General features: G+C 43.0%; 1 protein-coding gene across 4 annotated transcripts in view; it reads right to left on the reverse strand.

Annotated features, from left to right (window-relative positions):
• The window catches only part of gsk3ba (glycogen synthase kinase 3 beta, genome duplicate a), a 102,322-nt gene that overhangs the window by 34,390 nt on the left and 46,325 nt on the right, over positions 1-21,607 (reverse strand). For all 4 annotated transcript variants that reach the window (XM_088600366.1, XM_088600376.1, XM_088600358.1 and 1 more), the window contains exon 3: positions 18,423-18,506. In XM_088600366.1, coding sequence (XP_088456492.1) covers positions 18,423-18,506 — 84 coding nt within the window. The remainder of the gene's footprint in view (positions 1-18,422; positions 18,507-21,607) is intronic.

Consider the following 21,607-nt stretch of genomic DNA (forward strand, 5'->3'; position numbering starts at 1 on the left):
CACAGTGGGGGTAAAAAAAAACGATCTGTTTAAGATTATGAACTAAGAATACAGATGTGATGGGAACAAGAGGCACCCAAATTGTACATTACGGAATTCAAATGAAAAGGTTCAACAAGTTCAAACTCTGGACGAGACCATTTATTATGATTGTGGCTTTGTTTTTACAAGTGTTGAATGTTGCTCTTGACAGAGACCTCAACGGGTTAAGAACAGAAATGTCAGCGTATTTCTGTAGAAGACAAAGGAAACTGACAAAGAACTCTTTGCAAGATTTAGTTCTGTGCTTCTTGGAAGGTCTAAAAAGCGATTTCAAGTTTAGGGAGTTTTAAGCCCAGTAAAACACAGGAGCCCACTCTGATGATCCAGCAGAAGATGTAAGTGATCTTTTCTCACAACTTGACATTAATCCCACAGTGCACAGAAAATTAAAAGTAGTGAAATAATTACCATGACTAAACAGCAAGCAAAGAAAACAGGCACATGCCTCTTTTCTCGTTAGTAAAAGATGCCTCGATGCTGTAAACAGCGAGCTTGACACATTTACGCCTTAAAGTAGAACTCGGTAACAAACTGGGAATACAAGAACTCCATCACAGTAATGCTCTGGACATTTAGAGACCAAGCTAACAAACTTCAACTAACGATCTCCAGCTAACAAAGTTATTTAAAGAACTTACTGCAGCTATTGTCTGCCATTCATACTGCACAACTAATGTCTTTTGAGAACTGTTAATGCCACAACAGAGCAGTTTTCATGAACTGATTACAGAGTTTGATAAATTCCAATTTTGTAGAAATGTTTTCCTAGCTGAATTTATTCGCCTTTAAAATGCGGTAAAACTAAATTCTTCTAATGTATGTAATCAAGGTTGTAGCCTGAATCTTATCCACAATGAAGTTTTTCATTTTAGCTTCTATTTCAGCATTCCTTTTGCGAGTTACATCACTGACTCATCTTTATTTCAGTCAGTTCCACAGAGGACACCGAGACCCATCTTTCTTTTTACACAAAAACAGCTGTTCTGAAGTAATGGGCCTGACACTTGAACAAGCGATTTTAATGAAGGTGCATGCGGCTGGTTAAGAAGACAAATGGTTCCTCTACTGGGAGGAGAAACTGCAACGCCCAGCAGAGCCTGTTTTTTTTTTTTCCAAGGGTTTAAGCCACATGTGGATTTTGGAATTCAGACCTCCTTTTCTGAAATGAAGGACATGTACTCCGTCACCAAAACAACTTTCCAACATTTTTTTTTTTAAATGCTGCAGCTGACTTTTATCACTTCAAACACGGCAGCCAGTTAAAAGAAGGGGGTGGAGGCAGGGTTAGATGGAACAGCTTTTAACTCCGAAAGATACCAGGGAGAAAGAAGGGTGGTGTGTGTGTGGGGGAGGGGGGGTGTTGGGTAAGATTGGCACAGATCCAGCAGAAGAACAGCAAAGCAAGACCCGCAGGACTGGGAAAAGTGCCTAGAAATGTATTAATGTGACTTGCCAGAATGGAATGCAGCTATTACTGTAGTGTCAACTGGATGTTTCCTATCTAGTTACATTTTAATATTCCAAATAAATCACGAGCGTTAGCCAATCTCGGGAGGTCCAGCAGGTTTTAATCTCGTGCTCTAGCGTGACGAATCGCTACCATTCCTTCACATCGGAACGCGTGGTCTGGGAGCAGGTGCCGGGGAAAGAATGGAGGAGAATGGGCATCTCTTGGACACTCTCAAACCGGGCTTTTGGGTCCAGATAACTCGAGGGGAGCAGTAAGGTCAAGCTCCCAGACGACACGCTACTGAACTCAGAAATCAGGCTGGAAGAACAAGAAGCTACCGACAGCTTCAGGACGGAAAGAAGCCAGTGCTGTGGTCAGCTCTTCTCTTTCCCTTAGTGCACAATCAGGGTGGGAAGATCCCTGCCAAGCTTATTCACGCGTATTCATTTAAGACACACTAACGCATCAACTCGATTCTTGAAAGACCCTGTTGGCATGGAATCTTCCAGCACGCTTTTAGTGTGCATAGCGCTGCATCAGTGCACCACCCTGAGCTTCCAGGCCTCACATGGTCGGAAGGAAGCCTTACTGTCTTGACTGAGAAAACGCACGGCTCGTTGGTTTGGGAGAGTCAGGTTAAAGAGGGTTTAGGACACTCCAGGACCACATTTCAGAAACCTAAATAGACATCAAAGTGGCAAACTAATCAACCATAGCAGGACGTGTATCACAAGGGTCTACGTCTAGCTGCTGAAAAAACAAAATGGCTAAACTGAAACAGTGGCAGCTTTCATCTCTATATTGTGTGCTCCAGCAAAGTACAAACCCCAAAAGTGTACTGACATCTAAGCCACTGTCCTTGGGTCCTCGTTTTTCCAACTCACAGTCCTAAACTGTCACCTTTGGAGTCGCCAGTATTCGAGGGAAATGTTGTATTATATAAGGAAAGACTTTACTGACAGACGCAAAGCAGGGATGGTCTGACAAATGTGACGAAACATACTTTTTATTTGCTTTCCAGGTTTATGTCTTCTTCAGTGAAACACAGAAACGTTATTTCTGCCTTTAGAAGACCTTGTGAGCTACTTATCAGACTGAAACCCTTTTCAAATAAAATGGTTTACCAGTATGCATCACTAATCTCCGGAACGTGTGGATTTGAACCCACACCCTTGCAGTTACAATTCCAGAGCTTTAATCACTGCTGCACAATGCAGCTTCTTACTTCTACCCTATAACAGAGCCATGGGACTAAAATTAGCCTCACGAAAGTGATGACTCACCCATTGCACTCAAGGCGTGACAGCCCCCAACCCTTCAGATACTGGAATAATAAAAAAAACCTGACAGACTGTTGATTTGCTTTTAAATTTCCTGCAACCCGCCAATGCGTCAGTCTTCAGGCACAGGGTGCCGTCGACGCTGTGGAGAAGGAGGAGGAGGAAGAAGGAGAAGCTAAGCTAAGCTTCAGCCAAGCCCTGTCTCCATGCAGATCGAACCAGTGTCTGACGCCATGCTTCACCTCAACAGTCCTCTTGCTGGGTTCCATTTCCGCCTGCAGACCTGCTCTGGCATGAGTTTCACTCCCTGCATTCAATTAATTAAGCTTTACTTTGCTTATGTAAGCAATGACGTTCTAAAGAAGCAACGTTAGCCTTCTGTGTAAGAATCCAGATGACGATGGTGCCTTTCAGATCTGGTCTAGCAGACTTTAAATAGTCAATATTATAGGCTTTCAACGCTGGTGAGAGCAGCCCCGTTACCCAAATATAGACCCAGCTTGAGCAGACCAAGAGTCCTGAACACATACTAACGTGTGGTAGCCAGCCCTCTATAACACCCATCTCCAAAGCACTGTATATACTTAATTCTACTTCCAAATCAAAAGTACAATGCAACCTTTCATGGGTTTAATTATTAAAAAAAACACCCAGGAAGACAAAACCTTGAATTTTACATCTACTACAAAACTACCGCAACTACCTCTGATTCTGTACTGCAGAGGAAGCTTATAGGAAGAGAAGTCACCGATAAACTTAGCTGGCCTGAATCTACAGAACACAGTGGGAGAAGTACAGTGGCTGAGAGTGGAAGTAAATAAGTTATTATTGTGCAACTGTGTTATTATATACCAAGCAGGTACAGTTTGTCTTACAGTGTGCTGTTATGAAAGAATAAAAAATGATCATGTGTACAGACGTCAGTTACAAAAAAACATTTGACAGAAACTTAATAAATGAGAATGACAAACACACGTTAAGAAGAAAAAATGGAACATATTTTATTTTCAGTCGTGTAACAGGCCGAACACTGCTAAATGTACGACTAATACAAGTAACTGCCAAAATAAAGGAAACACCAACATAAACCATCCTAACAGGGCGTTGGGCCACCATGAGCCACCAGAACAGCTTCAGTGCATCTTGGTATAGATTCTGCAAGTATCTGGAACTCGACTGGAAGGATGAGACACCATTCTTCCCCACAAAATTCCGTTATTTGGTGCTTTGATGATAGTGGTGGAAAACGCTGTTTCAGGCGCCTCTCCAGAATCTCCCTGAAGTGTTCGGCTGGGTTGAGATCTGGTGACTGGGATGGCCATGGCATATGGTTTACATCACTTTCATGTTCATCCAGCCATTCAGTGACCACTCGTGCCCTGTGAGCGCGGAACTGTCATCCTGGAAGATTCCACTCCCATCAGGTTAGAAATGCTTCAACCACAAGATGAAAGATGAACCACAATGCCCCTCAGAGTGGCTTTCTATTTATTGGCATTTTGCTTGCCCTCTAATGGGTTGAGTGGACCTAAACCATGTCAGGAAAATGAACCCCACACCGTTACAGAGCCACCAGAACCCTTCACTGTGGGAAACGAGACCCAAGTCTGTAGGCTTCTTTTGGCGTGCTCCCCGCATGTACTCGGCCACTTGTTGAGAACAGGGTGAAGGAAGACTCATCTGACCATGCGACTCTTTCCCGCTGGTCAAGAGACCAATGCCTGTGTTTTTTGCATCCCTTTTCCTCACAGAACTGGATTTTTAGGTGTAATAATGGGTTAATACACTGTAACCCAACCAGAGCCTCCCTCTCTGTGAAATCCTCGATGGACTGTACTTAATGAAACTGCCGGCTCACAAGTCACATTGACATTTGCAGTCAAATGATTCAGAGTTGCTCATCTGTTTTGCTTTGCGTCTCAAACCAAAGCACTGGCATCACAGTCGAGGAATAAGCGCTTTCGTCCACAATTTCCCCTATCTGATGATGTCTTTCCCTCAGACTTCCATGGCAATATCACCTCAGCCTCTGTTCCTCGTGAAAAATCTGCAATTAGAGCAGCCTTTAACCCTGATGCTTCTGCCAAATGTGCCCCAAGAATCACCCCTCTCTCAAAGTCACTGATATCTCTTTCTCTAGTTATGGTAGAAGTAATAATGGGCAACTGGGCTTGCCCAGCATTTTTACACATGACCCTAAGCATGATGGGATGTTAATTGCTTAATTAACCAGGAATCATACAGGGACCAGTGTGGAAGCACTAGCTTTCTAAATACGTGGTATCCCTCATTTACTCAAGTGTTTCCTTTATTTTGGCAGTTACCTGTACATGCTTATTTAAAATACATTTTGCTGAAGACAAACGAAGGTATATATTAAAGTGCATAATTTGTATCTGTGCCGTTTCAAAACAAACTTACAAATGGCTTTGTTTAGCACAGCCATTGCAGGTTCAGCTTCTGCTTTTTTTCTTGTGTTCAGTATATTCCTAAATGTATTCTCTTTCCACCTGCTCTGTACCTACATAATCGGACACTGGCGTTTTTGTAACTGACGTGCACAAGGGTAAACACCAAACAAATTAAAAATAATAATGACTCAGATATTATGAAATTGTAAATTCTGTATTTATCATATACTGGCAGACTGCATTTCAAGGGGAAGGTTTCAGAATTAGTAAACTACAAAATGAAGCACTGATGGTGCTGGCTCTTTGCCCTGTTCTAACATTTTAAACTGTTAAAGGATAAACATGATAAACTTGCCAACTGGCTGAGCTTTGCTTTTCAAACGTATGTTGCATCGTTGTCACGTTCCTTTTATAATTTCTAGGAGCAGTTTTTGCTTTAGTTAAAAAAGGCTCTAATAGTTTTACAATCATTAATGAGATACATAAGGATAGCGACTGCCATACAATATTAGGACAAATTGATAAAAGTTCACAATCCACCACAAAAATGAATGTGGCTAGCAACTAAATTGTGAGAGTTCAAACCAATAAAGAACAACTGATAGGTCAGGGTAAACTGTATGGAGAAATGAAATGGACTACATTTTCGGTTTAAACAAAGATGCTGTGGTGAGTTTGCGATCAGGATTTACGCCTACTACAAGATTATAATAAAGTATTCGGATTGTATGCGTTTTTAAAGCAACCGCGGACTTGTGGGAAAAACGGAATACGTCAGAACGTCACAGCTGAGTTTTCACCTTAGCCCAAGACAATTTCTTCTTTTTTTTTTTAACCAGCCATTACTTTCCGGCAAAATTTGGTTTCTGGCACACTTTTTGAAAATGCGGCACTACTGTTGCGTCCAGGCGGATGCGCCCCCCATGTGCGCAGAGACCCCGCGGACACACTTCTCGGCCACAGCACAGAAGCCCTGCAGGCAGGGCAATGGCTGCTTCACAATACGGCACAGATGCTTTCACTCCAGTTGCTGGACTGCAGGACCGACTTTCATCCTCGCAGTTCGCTTGACAGGACAACGCCAAGCTGGAATATGCTTGCTTGACAAAGTGTGGTTAATATCCGTAAATACTTAATTTAAACAGATTTGCCATTCAATAAGCAAAAGAGACTAGCGGGAAGCGCAAGATAAATGTTTTTCTGCATCCTCTCTCTGGGCAGTCCACAAAGCATTATTCCCATCTTTGATCTTGTGTCCTGAGGAGAGTTTTAAGCACATTATTCTCTTTGCACTGTTGAAGTGACTTTTCCCAACATGAGGTTATTCAATATTGGAGTGAGACTAACCAAGGAAAAGACCGGAGGGGATCAAACACACTTTTTCTTTAGTCTCAAAAGAAAAAATGTTGCAATTGTTTATTAGCCGCTAAACACTTTAGGGAGGAGTACTTCTGCATATCCTGACCAGGTAGTCTTGTACTCGGATATTTCAGCCTATTCAAACTGCCTACTCCTCCACAAATCGACAGAATATCAAACGCAAACTGCATTACAAGACACAGCACAGATTTACAAGACCTAGACTGCCTCTTACTATCTTGCTAGGTTTCTTTGAGCGATTAGATTAGATTATTCTTTATTGCCACACAACAATAGTTGGTGGAATTGGCTATTGGTACAGCAAGAACACAGATGAGACATACATTAGCTACTTCATGACCAGTGTTGGGTAGCTTGCCCTGAAGTCCCCTGTAGAGCCCCCATCCAGCGAGTGCTATAGACTACCTGGTTCTGGGAACACCTGAGAGCTACTGCTGGGTAAAAGAAAGTAATCTGATGAATTAAGAGTACAGTTTTGGAGTCAGGCTCTTGAGGGCTGAAAGGTACTCAGATTTTGGTGCCAAATAATCTCTAAGACTACTCATTTCAACACATTTCCTTGTTTATTTATCACAGTGAAACTGTTCAAAGTCCTTCAACATTATTTACTTGATAGTGAACTATGAAACATGCTTGACAGAGGCTTTTCCTCATATTTGACCTTTTTAAAAGCCAACAAAATGCTTGAATATATTTTAATGGTGTGTTTAATTCAAATCAAAATCTTGTTTGACCTCATTTGGAGAACTGTATCCAGTAATGGTCACAAAGATGATGTTGTTCTAAAAGCTGTCCAAATGACATAAACCAGACAAATTCTAATACCTGATTTGAAAGGCATGTCACACTCAGATTAAATGAACGGAATCTTTCCAGCCTAGAACGGAAAAGATCAGAAGAAACAGAATGAAGGAAGCAAACAAGCTTAATACATGACCGTAAACAGGAAACACTTCTCTGCACTGGGGATTGTGGGAATTAACTCCCAGGTCACATGGTTCAAACCGCCTCCATGATAACTTTAAAGATGCAGAGACAGAATTATTTGATCATATGTCATACAAAACACCAAAACTTTCTGCTTTCAAAAGAACATCAGCTTTGTTCTCTGTCCAGATCTGAAAGAATCTTTGCTGTCCTTGAATCAGCAAATGTTCATCAGAGGACAGGCCTCAAATGCTGTGTATCACCAAGTGCTACAGGAATAGCAGGGCAGAAAATGAACAAAGATTTCATGGCCTGAGTTTGATTTCTGAAGCCCAGTTAACAGCTAATTACTGGGCATCTTTTAAATAAATGTTTAACCTTTAAATGTGGAACAATATAGCAATACAGACCTCTATGAAATAAAGTTATGTTTTAAAACAGCCACCCATTGAGTATCCCTACTTATCCCAAAATCCTCCTCCATTTACTTATGAGGAAAATAAAAACTAGTGTATGCTGTATGTACGTCTACAGTGAGGAAGTTACAATTCTGGAAAACAAAATAATTTTGCAGAATGCTTTTAAAAGACAACTGAGATTAAAAAGGGGTTTATCCATCCATCTACTTTCTCACCACTTCTCCCAATACAGGGTAACAGGGGAGCCGGAGATACACCCTGGATGGGACACCAGTCCATCACAAGGCAGACGGACGCAAACGCACTCACAAATAAAGTTAGTTTTCTTACAAGCTGAAAATTATCAGACCAGTATGTTTTGGGACAAAAACTGAAGAGCCCAGAGAAACCCGAACACACGAATACAGGGAGAATATACAAACTCCACACTGATCGCTCCAAAGGTCCGGAACTGAACCCAGGGCCTCAGCTCTGAGAGTCAGCAATGCCAAGAACTGTGGGACCGTGCCGCCCAAAAGGGGGTTTAATCAAATAATGTCACAAGCTCTTAGGAAAGTCAGGGAGAAGCTGCCCGGCCAAGTTCTCCTCCGGCTTCTTTCAAAAAACAGCCCGATAAGATTCTTGAATCAATTAGCTAGATTACCAAAAAAGCAAGCCAGACAATCTTGAAAGTGAGTAAAGGTGGACTCTGCAGACAAGAGAGTTCCATGTTGTTATCTGGAAGTGACCACACCAGCTACCTTACACTCAAGTGAAGAAGCCGAGTCTCAGATACCACTAGATCACCACTCAGCCTTTGCCACATTTCACATACACAATAAAAAAAAGAGAAAAACCGAGTAGTGATCTGTATAGACAGGATAATATTAAATGGCCTACGATGGAATTGATTGGATTTAATTCCGTTTGCTCCACCTCTGCATAGACATCTCAAAATTTGATGCTATGATCCATTTGATTTTTTTTCACCTCTGAAAAGACAGGCACATTTTTACTTATAAAGTGCTTTACAACTGTCCCCCAGAATGCAAAAACTGAGAAAACGAATTGAATTAAATCATTCAGAGATTCGGACAAGAAGGCAAAGGTATTTAATAACCTGAACATTCACAATACAATTAACGTTGTTCATGCATGTATGTTTTAGACAAAGTATAAGGACTGTGTGTTAAATAGTTTCGGTTCCACTTTGTTGAACTGATCATTCATGACTGACCTTGGTACACTCTAGTGACTTTGTTGCATAAGCACTCAATTGCCTCATTAACAAAAAAGCTGATTGGGCACAGGTTATGAGGTGATTTCACTTGTTAAAATCAAGCCTGGCGGAAAAACAAAAATTGAGAAGGAAGAGCACAGAAAGGAACTAATACTTGGAACCGCGGGCACACGAGCATCAAGCCTGCGACTTTCAAAGCAGACTCCCTGTTGGCACGTCCTGCCTGTTCAATAAAATGTCAGTGCCCTTGCTCAATTGTGATTCGCCTGGTGATAACCTTGTGAGTCTGTTGCGATAATGTTTCTTTTGATACCCAGCAGGTTTCATTGGGAGGTGTACACGGGTCTCTATAAAAGTAGAAAGACTCATTTTTCCGGGAGAAGAGAGCAGAGAAGTGCCACTCACTCCTGGTCTGTAAATCTGCGTGCTAGCTTTCTTTTTGTGGTCGGTGGGTGGGGGGGAAGATCTCTTCAGTGCCTGTCAAAGTCACCATACAGCGTGTTAAACTGGCCCAGGTGTCAGAGGCCCTGCAATCCAAATATTTTCATCCACAGGCAATAGAAAACATTCCATCGAGGGCCCTGTTTCTCCATTTCCTGCACACGAAAAAGGTGCCGGTGTAGCTTAGCAACACCAATGGAAAGGACAAGGGGGACTTTCAGCTGAGGTAAGTTATGCAGTCAAAGTATGCAGCTCTGTGCTTGTTTTTAAAACTTTCCATTACAACATAACAATGTATTCTAATGAAGCACATGCCAGCGCTGGGTCTAGACGTGGCTGCAAGCAGTTTCTGGGCGGCAACATATTCTCAACCTGGTAAGCGGAGGGAAAAGGTATACGCAAACACTTCCACCTTAATCCCCCAATTATGAAAATAAGTGATTGTGACAAGTCCAGGAGAATCAAGAAAATACTGTATTCCCCGAAGTTACGAATCGAAGACTACAAATCCCAGTGGTGGGATTCATCTGTCATCTTATTAGCCTCCAGCATTACATCTGCTTACAGATTAGCATCTTCAATGAATTGTAAATATGTGCAAAGAGAAATTCACTGAAACCCTTCCTTTCACCCTCCCTATATCAGAAAGCTAAGAATTCCTGGCAATGGTAGGGGCTCACCAGGACTCTCCCATAAGCACAGAGGACAAGAGGGGACTACACCCACAAGCACACGCACAGGGCACCATTAAGAGACCAGCCACCATGTCTGTGGACAATGGGAAACACCTGAAGACAAGCATGACCATAGGGAGAAAAAGTGTATATATGTGATATTTATGCACCAACCTCTACAACACCGCTGGAAACAATATTCTATTTCAAACACAATCACACAGCCACCTCCAGCTCATTGAGGAACGATACATTTCTGGCACACACCCAGCTGCTCCAGAAATCAGGATCTGCTGGTGCCAAATTATGTTGAGGAATTAGGTCTGCGGTGAAAATGTTTTTACTGCAGTTAGACTGGCTTGGCTCGGATCAACACCCGGCAGTCTAACACACTGCGGCATGTATCGATGCTTAAACCATATATAAAAAAAACATGTAACGTGCGACTTCAGCACTTCAATTCTGGTGTAGGCACCACATAGGCTTTGCAGCTTGAGCCATGCTTGTAGCGGCACTCTGAAGCCACCCTGCTGAAATCAATGCTACATGACAGGATCACTGCGGTTGCCTTGGAAACCCCAGAATTGAATAACGAAGCACTGGGAACTAGGAGGGTTAAGTCTACGGTAAAGACAGGAATTTTATCACATGACTCACAGAATCTGAAAATGAAACAATGAAAACTAAATGACACGTTCAGGGACTGGTATTAGAAAAAGAAAAACCCAAAGCAATCAAATCAATACCGTTAACCTTCCGGGTCCTTGAGCCTGAGGCAGGCCAATATTAATTAAACCTTCCTGGTGTATGGACATCAGTAACAGACAAGCTGCTAGCTCTCAAATCTGAGAAAAGCAGCACTTTTTAGGGATCTTGAGGCCTAGACGGAGAGGCCTTTTCTGGGACCAAAACTCAGGGCTACAAAAAAACGTAATCATTTGCTTTGACGAGAACCCCCTCCTGGAAGGCTTACCTTGTCAGAAAATAGGATCTGAGGTTTATCGCTTTCTCCAGTTCTTTTTTCTTCTAAACCAAGTTCCCGGCAACCTCATTAAAACCTAGAGCTTTCCACATGCTTTGCAGGGCGCTTGTCTTTCCGGTTCCCACTGGAGTCGGAAAATCTAGTCTCGGAATTTCTGACGGCACCCTCTGCCTCTCGCGGTTGCTTCTGTTCCAGGAGATATGCATATAAACTGAAACGGCTACAAGTCACACTACTGGTACATGTGACTCGGGGGGCACTCCGATGTAGGGGTGCCAAATACCTTTGGCACACCCTGGCTGCATCAGCAGAGAAAGGGCACAGCACTGCTAAGATCGCAATGGCCACAATGTGCAACTCGTTGTCAACCATCAAATGTAAAACAAGAATATTTCCCCATTTGGTTCAGTTCTCCACCCTAGATAGGTCACCATAGAGACATTTAACTCGCTCTTGACAACATCAAGAACTAAAATCCAACATCAAGATGGCGAGATTAACATGATTTCAGAGAAGACATCTCGCAACAATTTAGTCAAGGAATAAGCCAAGCAATCATGCTTCTGCAGATGCAGTGCATGGGGGCTGAGATCATAAACATTTTAACAATGCCTCTCCCTTCACATATATACTTTCTATATTTCTACTGTAAGATTAAAGAATGAAATAACCCAGCCAAGTAGATTTCTTAGAAATCTTCGTTAAAAATGTTAAGAAGACCTTTGGTGACTGAACAGACCGCCCTGTTTCATTTCTGAAGACCTGGCTGGCTTTGCAGAAAGACTGAACAGTTAAGGGAAACTTTCAGAAGTGAGAAAAAATGTCAACAGTTCTTGGCTGCTTGATTTGGACTGCGAGATCTACACGTTCAGGCTACAGATAATTCTTCAACCTGAAGATTCCCCTGAAGATATTAGTTTGCTTAGAAATCCATTCCTACAAGTCTGATACCGAGAGGTTCTAATTTCAGGTATTTAAAATAACGATGAGAAAAATTCAAATTGAATCTGCATCTGACAGCTAATACTGATGTTCCCAGCTAATGCCAAAAAGATTAAGTGGACCTTGACAAAGAATGAAAAGCTCTGAGTTAGTCTTTCAGGTAAACCAGACACTGCACATGGAATGGGGAGTAATTAGAAGTCAACATGCAGACCTCACTGCTCAGAAAGGGAACGCAGACATGACCTCATGGCTGTTCACACCAGGAGTCGAGAGCTAACTTCACTGCACCACTTTTAAACAGACAACACCGCATTTCAGTTACCCTTAAAACCAGCTGCCCTGTTTTACCGTAAACAAGCAATCCAGAAATGTATACTTACAGGCCATCCAAGGAAGGGGGTGTCAGTGGAAGTATCTTGCCTTGACTGTCAAGGGCAGTACTCCACAAGAGTTAAAACAGCACCAATAACATGCAGCCACACTTTAACTCAGCCTTCTGAAGGCCTTCAATCTATTTCTGGGTGGGTCCCATTCACATCTGCCTTGCTCTGCTAAACCAGGGGCTTGGACACAGCCTTCTGTTCCTCTGTCTTTGTCCTGTGTGTAGGACAGAAGCGAAAGGTCACTGAACAACCAGCAGAGCTCTGCCCAACATGGAGCTAGCCATTTCCCTGCAGGTTTCACAGTCTGGGCTTGTGAAGAACGGGTTCTGAAAACGTTGGCAAGGAGTCGACAGAAACATGTGTGGAATGGAGTTTTGAAATCGCTTCAGTATGCGCATCCTGAAGAGCTGGGGATGACTGGAACGACAGCCATGGCCTCTACCGTGAACAGAGCTGACAATGGGAGCCTGCCTGCGTTTTCAACTGGGACGGCCCAGGAGGAAAAAGACAGGTGTGACAGGACTCATCTCTGCACAAATATCCCAGTGATCTACAGAGAACATTTAAACACAACCATCCTGAAAACCACATGCAAAAAATAATATGGTCAGGTCCAAAAAGGTTTGCAATACATACCAAAAGATTAAAGAATTCTAAAGTGAGTCCAGTACTTGACAGCATGATGGGGATGTGATCTTCAAAAATGCACCATACAGCAAACCAATTAATGAAAACTTTGGCTGCTCATTAATACAAAATATTTAATGCAATATTAAAATATTACTGTTGCCAGTTCTGCTTATGCACTGTACATTACATATTTATGAACAGAGTATGGCAAAATGCAACCAGCTGGAAACACCAATGTAAAGTTATTTAATAGGGCATTGAGCCACAGTGTAGCCAGCATAGCCTGTATGCGCTGTGGTACAGTCTAGTGTACCAGAATCTGGAATTCTGCAGGAGGGATGTGGCACAATTATTCCACAAGATGATCAATCAACTCACTCCTGATTGATAAGGGTGGAAAATGTGGTCTTGGGTATTGCTGCAGAATATCCCATAAATGCTCAACTTGGTTCAGATCAGGTGACCGAGAAGGCTGTGACATTTGAATAACATCAGTGTCATGTTCATCTCACCACTGGGTGATCACACATGCTCAGTGGATGCAGGGAGAATTGTCAACCTGGAAAACAATTCCCTTCTGGAGTTCTATCCCTTCTGATGGGATAGAACTGCTGCAACATGGAGCAAAAATAACCACTCACTGCTATTAAGTAGTAGTACTACTGACCTTGCCTTCTAAGGGAATAAAAGCGTCCAAACCAGGTCAGGAAAAAGTGCCCTATATCATTACAGAAGCACATGAACACTTCATGTTGAGATCAAGCACTCAGGGCTATAGACTTCTTTAGATTGGTGTCACATGTGTACTTATCTGTTAGTAATGAACACTTTGCAGGATGATTCATCTGACCGTATCACACTTTCCCACTGGTCAGTCCTTTCCCAGTGTACTTTACACTCTTAGATGGCAAGTGCCAGTGTCTACTGGTTTGTTCACTGCAACCTACTCTGGGCAATTCTCTGAAGATGCTTCTGATGAAATCTGGGCACCCAAGGTTGAAACATACAGTGAACTGATCTGCGATTGCTTGCCTGTTTTGCCTTGCACTTTGAATCAATGCACAGACCTCATTATACTTGAGAATACACCTCCGCCCACTGTTGGCCTTTGCGGAGGATGTTTTTTGCTTGGAGGTCCATCCTGACATCACCTAAGACACCACTGGCTATGAAACAGCAAGCTGAGCTGTGTTGATCATTGAAGCTCCTATCTGACGCATTCCAACTGATGTCTTATCTTGCAGTCATGCTAGCTGTCATTATAGACAATCATGCCTGGTAAGCGTCATACATGGCCCTAAGCATGCTGGGATTTTATGTGCTTGTGTAGCATGTGAGCCACCTTTGGAGATGCTTTCAACACACTTGGTCTGTGCTTATAACATGTCATCTGCTGATTTATAACATGATTGTTGCGGTGAAGTATTCAGGCAAGAGACGCCTAATTTTGATGTATGTATAGCAATAACATCCCTGCAAGTCAACGGATAAAGAATCAGCAAATAAGGTGCATCTGTACTACAAAACAGTTCAGTATGACAAAATAAGCTTTAGATAAAAGGTACGCTCATTTTTGAAGATAAGAAAAGACAGAAGGGACTTGTTTTTCCCGGAAAAGCAGGGCCCAGACCTACATCACTCAATAGTGTCAAAACACAGGCACAGATAAAAGTCGCTGCCACTATATCCTGCTTGGCTGAATGGTTGACTGAGTAGGACCATCTGCCCACATTCTGCTTCATCTACTGTGAAAATAATGCGATGTGGTATCCACTAGATGCTCTCGTGGAAACATCACATGATCACAACTCCAATCCACATGATCACACATAGGGGAGAATGAGGAAGAATGGGCAGACCTCCCACCCACCTTTGAGGCAGCTTTCTTTTAACGCATTATAGTTCCATAGTGCAGGATTAGCACAGACTGCAGGACAGGCCTGTCCCTTTCACTGCATCTCCGAAAGGCAAGAAAACCCTGGCCAAAATATGTCACCCTACTCTCCACGGTATCCAGCCAACTGCCTCTCTTTATTTACAGTCCGCCAGGGACATGACACGCACCTGAAGCCGAGATCAGAGTTCAACCTGCAGTCAGCTGAGATCCTACAATGGTTGAGCCATTCTGGAGGCCCTTTGTGATATTTTACTTGATGAATTCATAGATCATTCCAAAGGACTCCAAAGTGATTTACGGTTATGATAAGACTCACTTCATCCACTACTGAAGCGCAGCACACACTGGTTCCACCCCAACAGTTACATTACAGAGATCGGAGGGGGGGGGAATGAGAAACTGCTTCACCAGGTGGCTTTTGGGAGAATTCTATAGAGAGGCCAGACTATATATGACTTCAGTCTCTCCTGCCATCATACTGGGGTATTGGTTGGGAATTCTGATTCGGAGAGAGCACGCCACCTACTGATCCACCGATACTTCTTAAAAGGTTCAGCTAAAAACAAATCTGTTAGGATGTACAGCTTTAATCGAAACAAGCATTTCAGCAAGTGCTTCTTTTGCCAATTAAAATTCACTCCAAACTTGATGTACTGCAATGAAAAATGTCACAATGCAAATGTCAGAAGTCTGACATTTTAGTCACTAAAATAAAGTTTTCAAAATATACTAGCGCTTGTGACTGAGGATCAAAAGGAAACCAAATGCAATGGCTTAATTGAGAAATCAAATATTTAAGACAGTACAACTATAAAACAAAGGCTATCTTCTTGTTCCATAAAGAAAAGAAATATTTAAATACACCATCAACATCTCAGCAATGTGGCTCTGCATGTCTTGTACTGCCTCAACCAAACTGCATGCAAGCACATTGCTCACCACAAGTGGCACTGAAAAAAGACACGCCGCCCACCACAGAGGCCCTGCTGGTTTCATTCCCATGATGAGGTGTCTGCAGGTCTAATGCCCTTGAAAACAACCCAAGGTCGAAGAGAATCAAAGACCTTAACTGAATACGATATCTTCAACGGGAAGGAAAGCCTAGCAGAGCTAGAAAGAAGTCTGGTGGTCTAGGTAGAGGTAGCGGGTAACGCTATTTTATTAATCTGATCACTGCAGACATCTGTTTTGTTATGATGAAGCTCGTTAGCTCAGAACTTTCCATTTAAAAAAAAAACACGTATGAGAAATTATATCCTGCAGAACCCTATAAGGTGGACGATATTTCTAGGTGAGTTTATGATTAAAGCGTGCAGCTGTTGTTGTAAACTCACTAGCAGAACGGTATCTCTGTGGCAACTGAGCAAGTACCTTTCAGAGTGACAAGCCTGCAGAGACCCATCAATTTTCTGCACAAAACTCTAGCTGCTGGAGCACCATGCCTCATGATGTAAGACTGGATTGCTAACGCTGAATCAGAGCACCGCGGGCTAACCTGTGCACTACAGAGCTTTGAAAAGCAGCAAATGACCAAGAACACCTGACTGGTGTCCACATGCGCTGAGGAACCCGACTGCACACTGGTAGATGTGATTAAGCTTCTAGACATACACAGGACACAATATCAATACTAACAAATGTTCAAACGTTATTAGCATCCTTTCGCATAAAAAACCCACCTTGTACAAAGTTAAATCACTGAAAAAGCAGTGAGTATTTTATTTAAATGCGAATGTTAGGCCATAATTATATTTCCTCCTTAACTGCTCAGATAAAGAACAATTTAAGGAAATTTAAGGAAATAAAGTGCCAGTTATAAGGCTAAACTGAAAAGTGGTTTATATTTGTAAAAGTTTTTCGACATTTCTGAAGAAACGTTTTTCACATGTCAGCTTGTCTAACAGCTACATAAAACAATAACAAGGTAGGTACAGAACATTTCCCACGACGGGTGAAGCAGCACCTACGCAAAATAATTATGGTCCAAACAGGCGTAATGCATGAGCTCATCTTCGCTTCTTCCGATTCCCAGTTAAAAAAAGAATAAAAAAACACAGGAGGCCAACACTGGTGATACATGCCACGTTGTCCTGAATTTCCACGTTTTTCCACAACATATCAAATATTTAAAATTCTTTTTTATACACGAAACCATGCTACTTATTTGCACTTAAAACAGCCCATTGAGACCACAATATATTTTCAAGGACCAATGACATCAAGCAAACCCTGCACTTCAAGAATGGCATCTTGGTCCAGAACTGGTCAACTGGGGGCAGGCAGGGCTCTAAGTACTAGTGTGGGGGTCACATCACTTACTGCAACTGGGATTCCCCAAGCAGCGACGCATAGTGGGCTCTGTGCTGCCAAGAGCTGCCCTGGCATTAGTCAACCAGGGCTGGTCAGCTCCAAGCAAAACAGGGGAGACTTAAATCTTCCTGGGAGCAGCAGGCTCAGAGAGAGATGCTGTCCGCCTCCTGTCAGAGCTTGTAAAGTGTCAAAGGAGGAGCGAGCTCAAGTGGTGGAGGAACAAATTCCTCGTTCTCCCCGAGTGGGTAGGGGGGGTCAACACCTTCAGCCGAGATGTGAAGTCACGATCGGCAATTGCAAAATGGGTGGGTTTGGCACTGAAAAACATAGCCGATTCTAAATTTCTAAAAAAATAAGTCACGGGGCAAAGAAGGAGCACAAAAGCAGATGCTGTGCTTCACAGGCCAGAAGACCTCAAAGGGAGTGCATGGCATTGTGTCACCAAAAGCACTGAAAACCAAAAACTAAGCGTCGCGTGTCCGTCTGCTGGCTCCAGTCTGGCTGCACTGCATTGTGGTTTTCAGCATGACAGCTGATGTCCGGGGAATTTATTTTGATAAAACAGAAAACCTGCAACATGCCAATTCAAAGTAAACGCGTCAACACTACCTGGTTTAACTCATTGATAACGAAACTCGCCCACAATTCTTGAGTATAAAGACAGGCTGAACTCAGGTGGGTACAGAAATATTTGCTGCAGCATGAACCCTTCCCAACCGGAAGCTCAGTAGGACCTCTTCATGCACAAACAGTCAGCTTTCATGAAGACGCCACTAAGTGAGCAGTCTTCCCACCTTTAGCTATTATTATAGCCTCAGGACTAATTACAGAATGTTGTCTTGGTTCTAAAAAGAGGGCAGTAACTCATGTGGCAGTCCTAAAGTAAGGGCAGCTCAATGTCCTTGGCAGTTTAAAAGCCACACGTTTCTGGAGACTTCAGACTCGTTACCTGGCTTATGATGTCAACAGGTTTCCAGCCTTGCTAATGACACTAAATTAGAAGGTTGTGCTTCTTTGTCTAGATTGACTTACCTTCTCCCCGCTGGAGTAAAAGAAGTAGCGCAATCGGACAATATTGCAATGGTCCAGTTTCCTCATGATCTGAAGCTCACGGTTCTGAAATGGAAAAACAGGCTGCAATTAGCACAGTTCTGGAAAAAAAAGGATATTTTCCCCTTCCATCTATTTTATGCACGTCCTGTAACAAAAGAACGCTGGGTTAACATGAACAGGGCAGATGTAAAATTCAGTAACCTTATTAAAGCGCAAACATTTTTTGTAGGCTTTGTTTTGTTTCGTTTAATGTATTTAATGGCTGACCAATAATTAAAAACATACGCTACAAAAAGTACCATAAAGGGTTCGATTTAAGATTTTCAGATGCAGATCTTTTTGCTAAACGCGCTTAGTGAATGCAATGAGTTGAAGGTCACTTAAAACTAGAAAGCAATTTCACTCGCATTGCTCCCAATTACCACACAGGTAAAAATAAAACTAAGAAAATGATTAAAAAGTAGAATCCACGTCTCCCCAAGGAACAGTTCTGCAGTCGTCCCTCCATCGGGCCGGAAACAGAAACGTTCCACTGCCAGGACAGGAAGGGCTGTGAATCGCCCCTTTTGTGAAGAGGAGGGTTTTCATTTGTACATGATCAAATATGGTACAATTACAGGACAAGAGAAGAGTTGAAACTGGGGCACAATACTAACTGTGATGTTACAAGCACATAAGCCAGTATCTTTTCAAATCTGCTCCTGCATAAAGCTGGCAATAAGTGCCATTTTGTTTTACATGGCAGTAAAAAATTGCAGTTTTTCACTGAGGAGACAATGTGGGATTGTACACGTCTAGATTTTGAACATGAAAGTACGGCGGAGGAGCTTGAGGAATGCCTGCTGTGAAATATGTAATGTATGTAACTATCAACAGGTTCTACGAACTCTGTACAAGATTGCACATAAAAATGCATGGGGCGCCCTTCAGTGGCTGAGATATAATGAAGGTGCTTGTCCAATCACCAGTTGAGCTACACGAGCCTCATTCGTGGGTCCGAACCTGGGTCATGTCTCTAGGCAACTGTGACCAGCAGAGTGGCTCAAGCTCCCAGTTGCCCAGCAACTCCTGCAGACTCATGGGTACTTGTAAGAATGTGGTGCTGTCGGTGAGGGACACTCCTCTCCTCCAATCAGCAATTATCATCAGCTATGGGGCGGTGCTTCCTGCGACACGTTAAAAGACCACTGGCTCAAAGGAGCAACGTGTGGTTGAGGGTTTGGAGCTTCAAGGTGAGATGTGAAAAAACACAAGACTAGCTATTTTAAAAGCAGATGGGTATAACCAAAAAAATAGTGATTGTAAATTTCTAAAAGAAAAATCGGATATAGCAGCTTGCTTAATCGTCAATCAGAGTTTCAGCCTAAAGAGGTTAGATATTTTTAACTACAATACAGAATAGAGTAAGAAAGGGGCTCTGCCACACTGATTGTCTGTCCAGGACCCATTGTTGAATATCAGAAACTTGCTCTGCTTGTCCACCTTGGATGTAAACCACAAACGTGTCAATTCAAGAGCAACAATAACCATGTTTCATCACCTGATAGGTCCTTCAAAACCCTGCTCTAAAAGAAGTGGAGATTCACAAAGCCAGCCTGTGCTGTGGAATAAAAACCCTATCTAGTAATACTGTATTCAGGACTTCACTACAGGTTGACTAAGAATGCAAAGACGCATCGATGCTATGTGGCAGCAAGCCAAGAAAGACTTGCTAAATATTCCTCCAGTCCTCCTCCCTCCCCCCCCCCCAAAAAAGGTTCCTTGAAGAAAAGCTGTGCAAAGCAAGAACGAAAACACACTTAATGCTGCATTTCACTGCATGTCCGCTGGTAAATTTCCTTCTTGGGGAAAAACAAAAACACCAATTAAGCCATAACCTGGAAATATTCCATATTCTTCTTCAATTTCTAATCTCTGGTAATCTTTCTGGAACTGCGGCCACGGGAGAGCCAGCATTGTGAAAAAGCATCCCTCCGCCAGACCCATCAGACAGCCATGAAATCAGTGTGACACGTCAGTCCATCAGGATACTGCAAACTGCCCTGCGCCACAAGCTGCGCAATGATCAGCTGGTGGTGACTGTGGTGCGCTCACAGGAAACACCCTGAGTCAGGCTATTGCTGTCCATGCGCTGCTGACTGTCTCTTTACTGAGCAGCGAACCTCCTGCTCAAATTCCCCACGTACCCGCACAAAAGGCTTATCACAGCATGAAGATGCATCTGGCAGACAGAGCAGCAGGGAGCCACAGTAATTATATAGAACCCTTCTCATAGTTAACGCGTGCTGGACTTACTACAATGGGAACGGCAATGGAGCAGCTCCCACAACAGAGGGGATATTCCCAGTTACTTCCCTAGAGGTAACTTCTTTCACGGGGAAAAAAAAAAGCCGGGCCTTTTCCAACTTAATTTGGAGTTTGAGTGAGAACAGCAGCCGGTCTTAAACCGAGCAGGTTATTACTTTCAGACTGGCTGGAAACACTTCTGCCAAGACAACAAGGCATTCAGTAAAACCCCTTTTTGTTTTACTGCCCCATGGAGGATCAGTATGACAAAGCACACCAAAAACCCAATGTGTGCACCTGCTTTTTATGGCCACTTCTGTCCACAAACACTCAGTGCCTGTGCCTCTCAGGGAAACTGCTCAGCAGGGCCAAGCTGCAAGAGGAAGCAGCCTGTAGCCACAGGCTCTCGCGAACAGGCGGCGGAGAGCAACCATTCTGCATCCTCAACAGCCACAGCTGGTGGCTCACAAGGTCATGCTGGGCGGTAACCATGTGCACTGCACCCAGTCTCTGCACTACAGAGGACGTTTGTCCCTGCAGGCTGATCAATGAACTCGCAGAACTAGTATACATCAGCGAGTGGACGCTGCAGGTTTCGTTACCAGTAATAGCTGATGTGTTGGGAAGACTCAGCACGAGAAGCAGAGGCGTCAAGCCCCAGACAACTACCTGAAGGGAATCCAGAATCGCAGGCTTAACCCTTGTGGTCAGCTCACAAGAAATCTTAATTTAGGTGCTCATGAATCACACAAATCCTAGGCCTCAACCTTGATGGTCTTCAGGAAAACCACTGGTGTGTGTAAATGTTTTGCACCAGGAAGCAAGTCTCGAGAATGTCTGGTTAAAAAATTGGAATTTGACAAGACAGAAAATAGGAG

This window comes from Lepisosteus platostomus, chromosome 2 (assembly GCF_059453375.1).
Source record: "Lepisosteus platostomus isolate fLepPlt1 chromosome 2, fLepPlt1.hap1, whole genome shotgun sequence".
Classification (NCBI taxonomy): domain Eukaryota; kingdom Metazoa; phylum Chordata; class Actinopteri; order Semionotiformes; family Lepisosteidae; genus Lepisosteus; species Lepisosteus platostomus.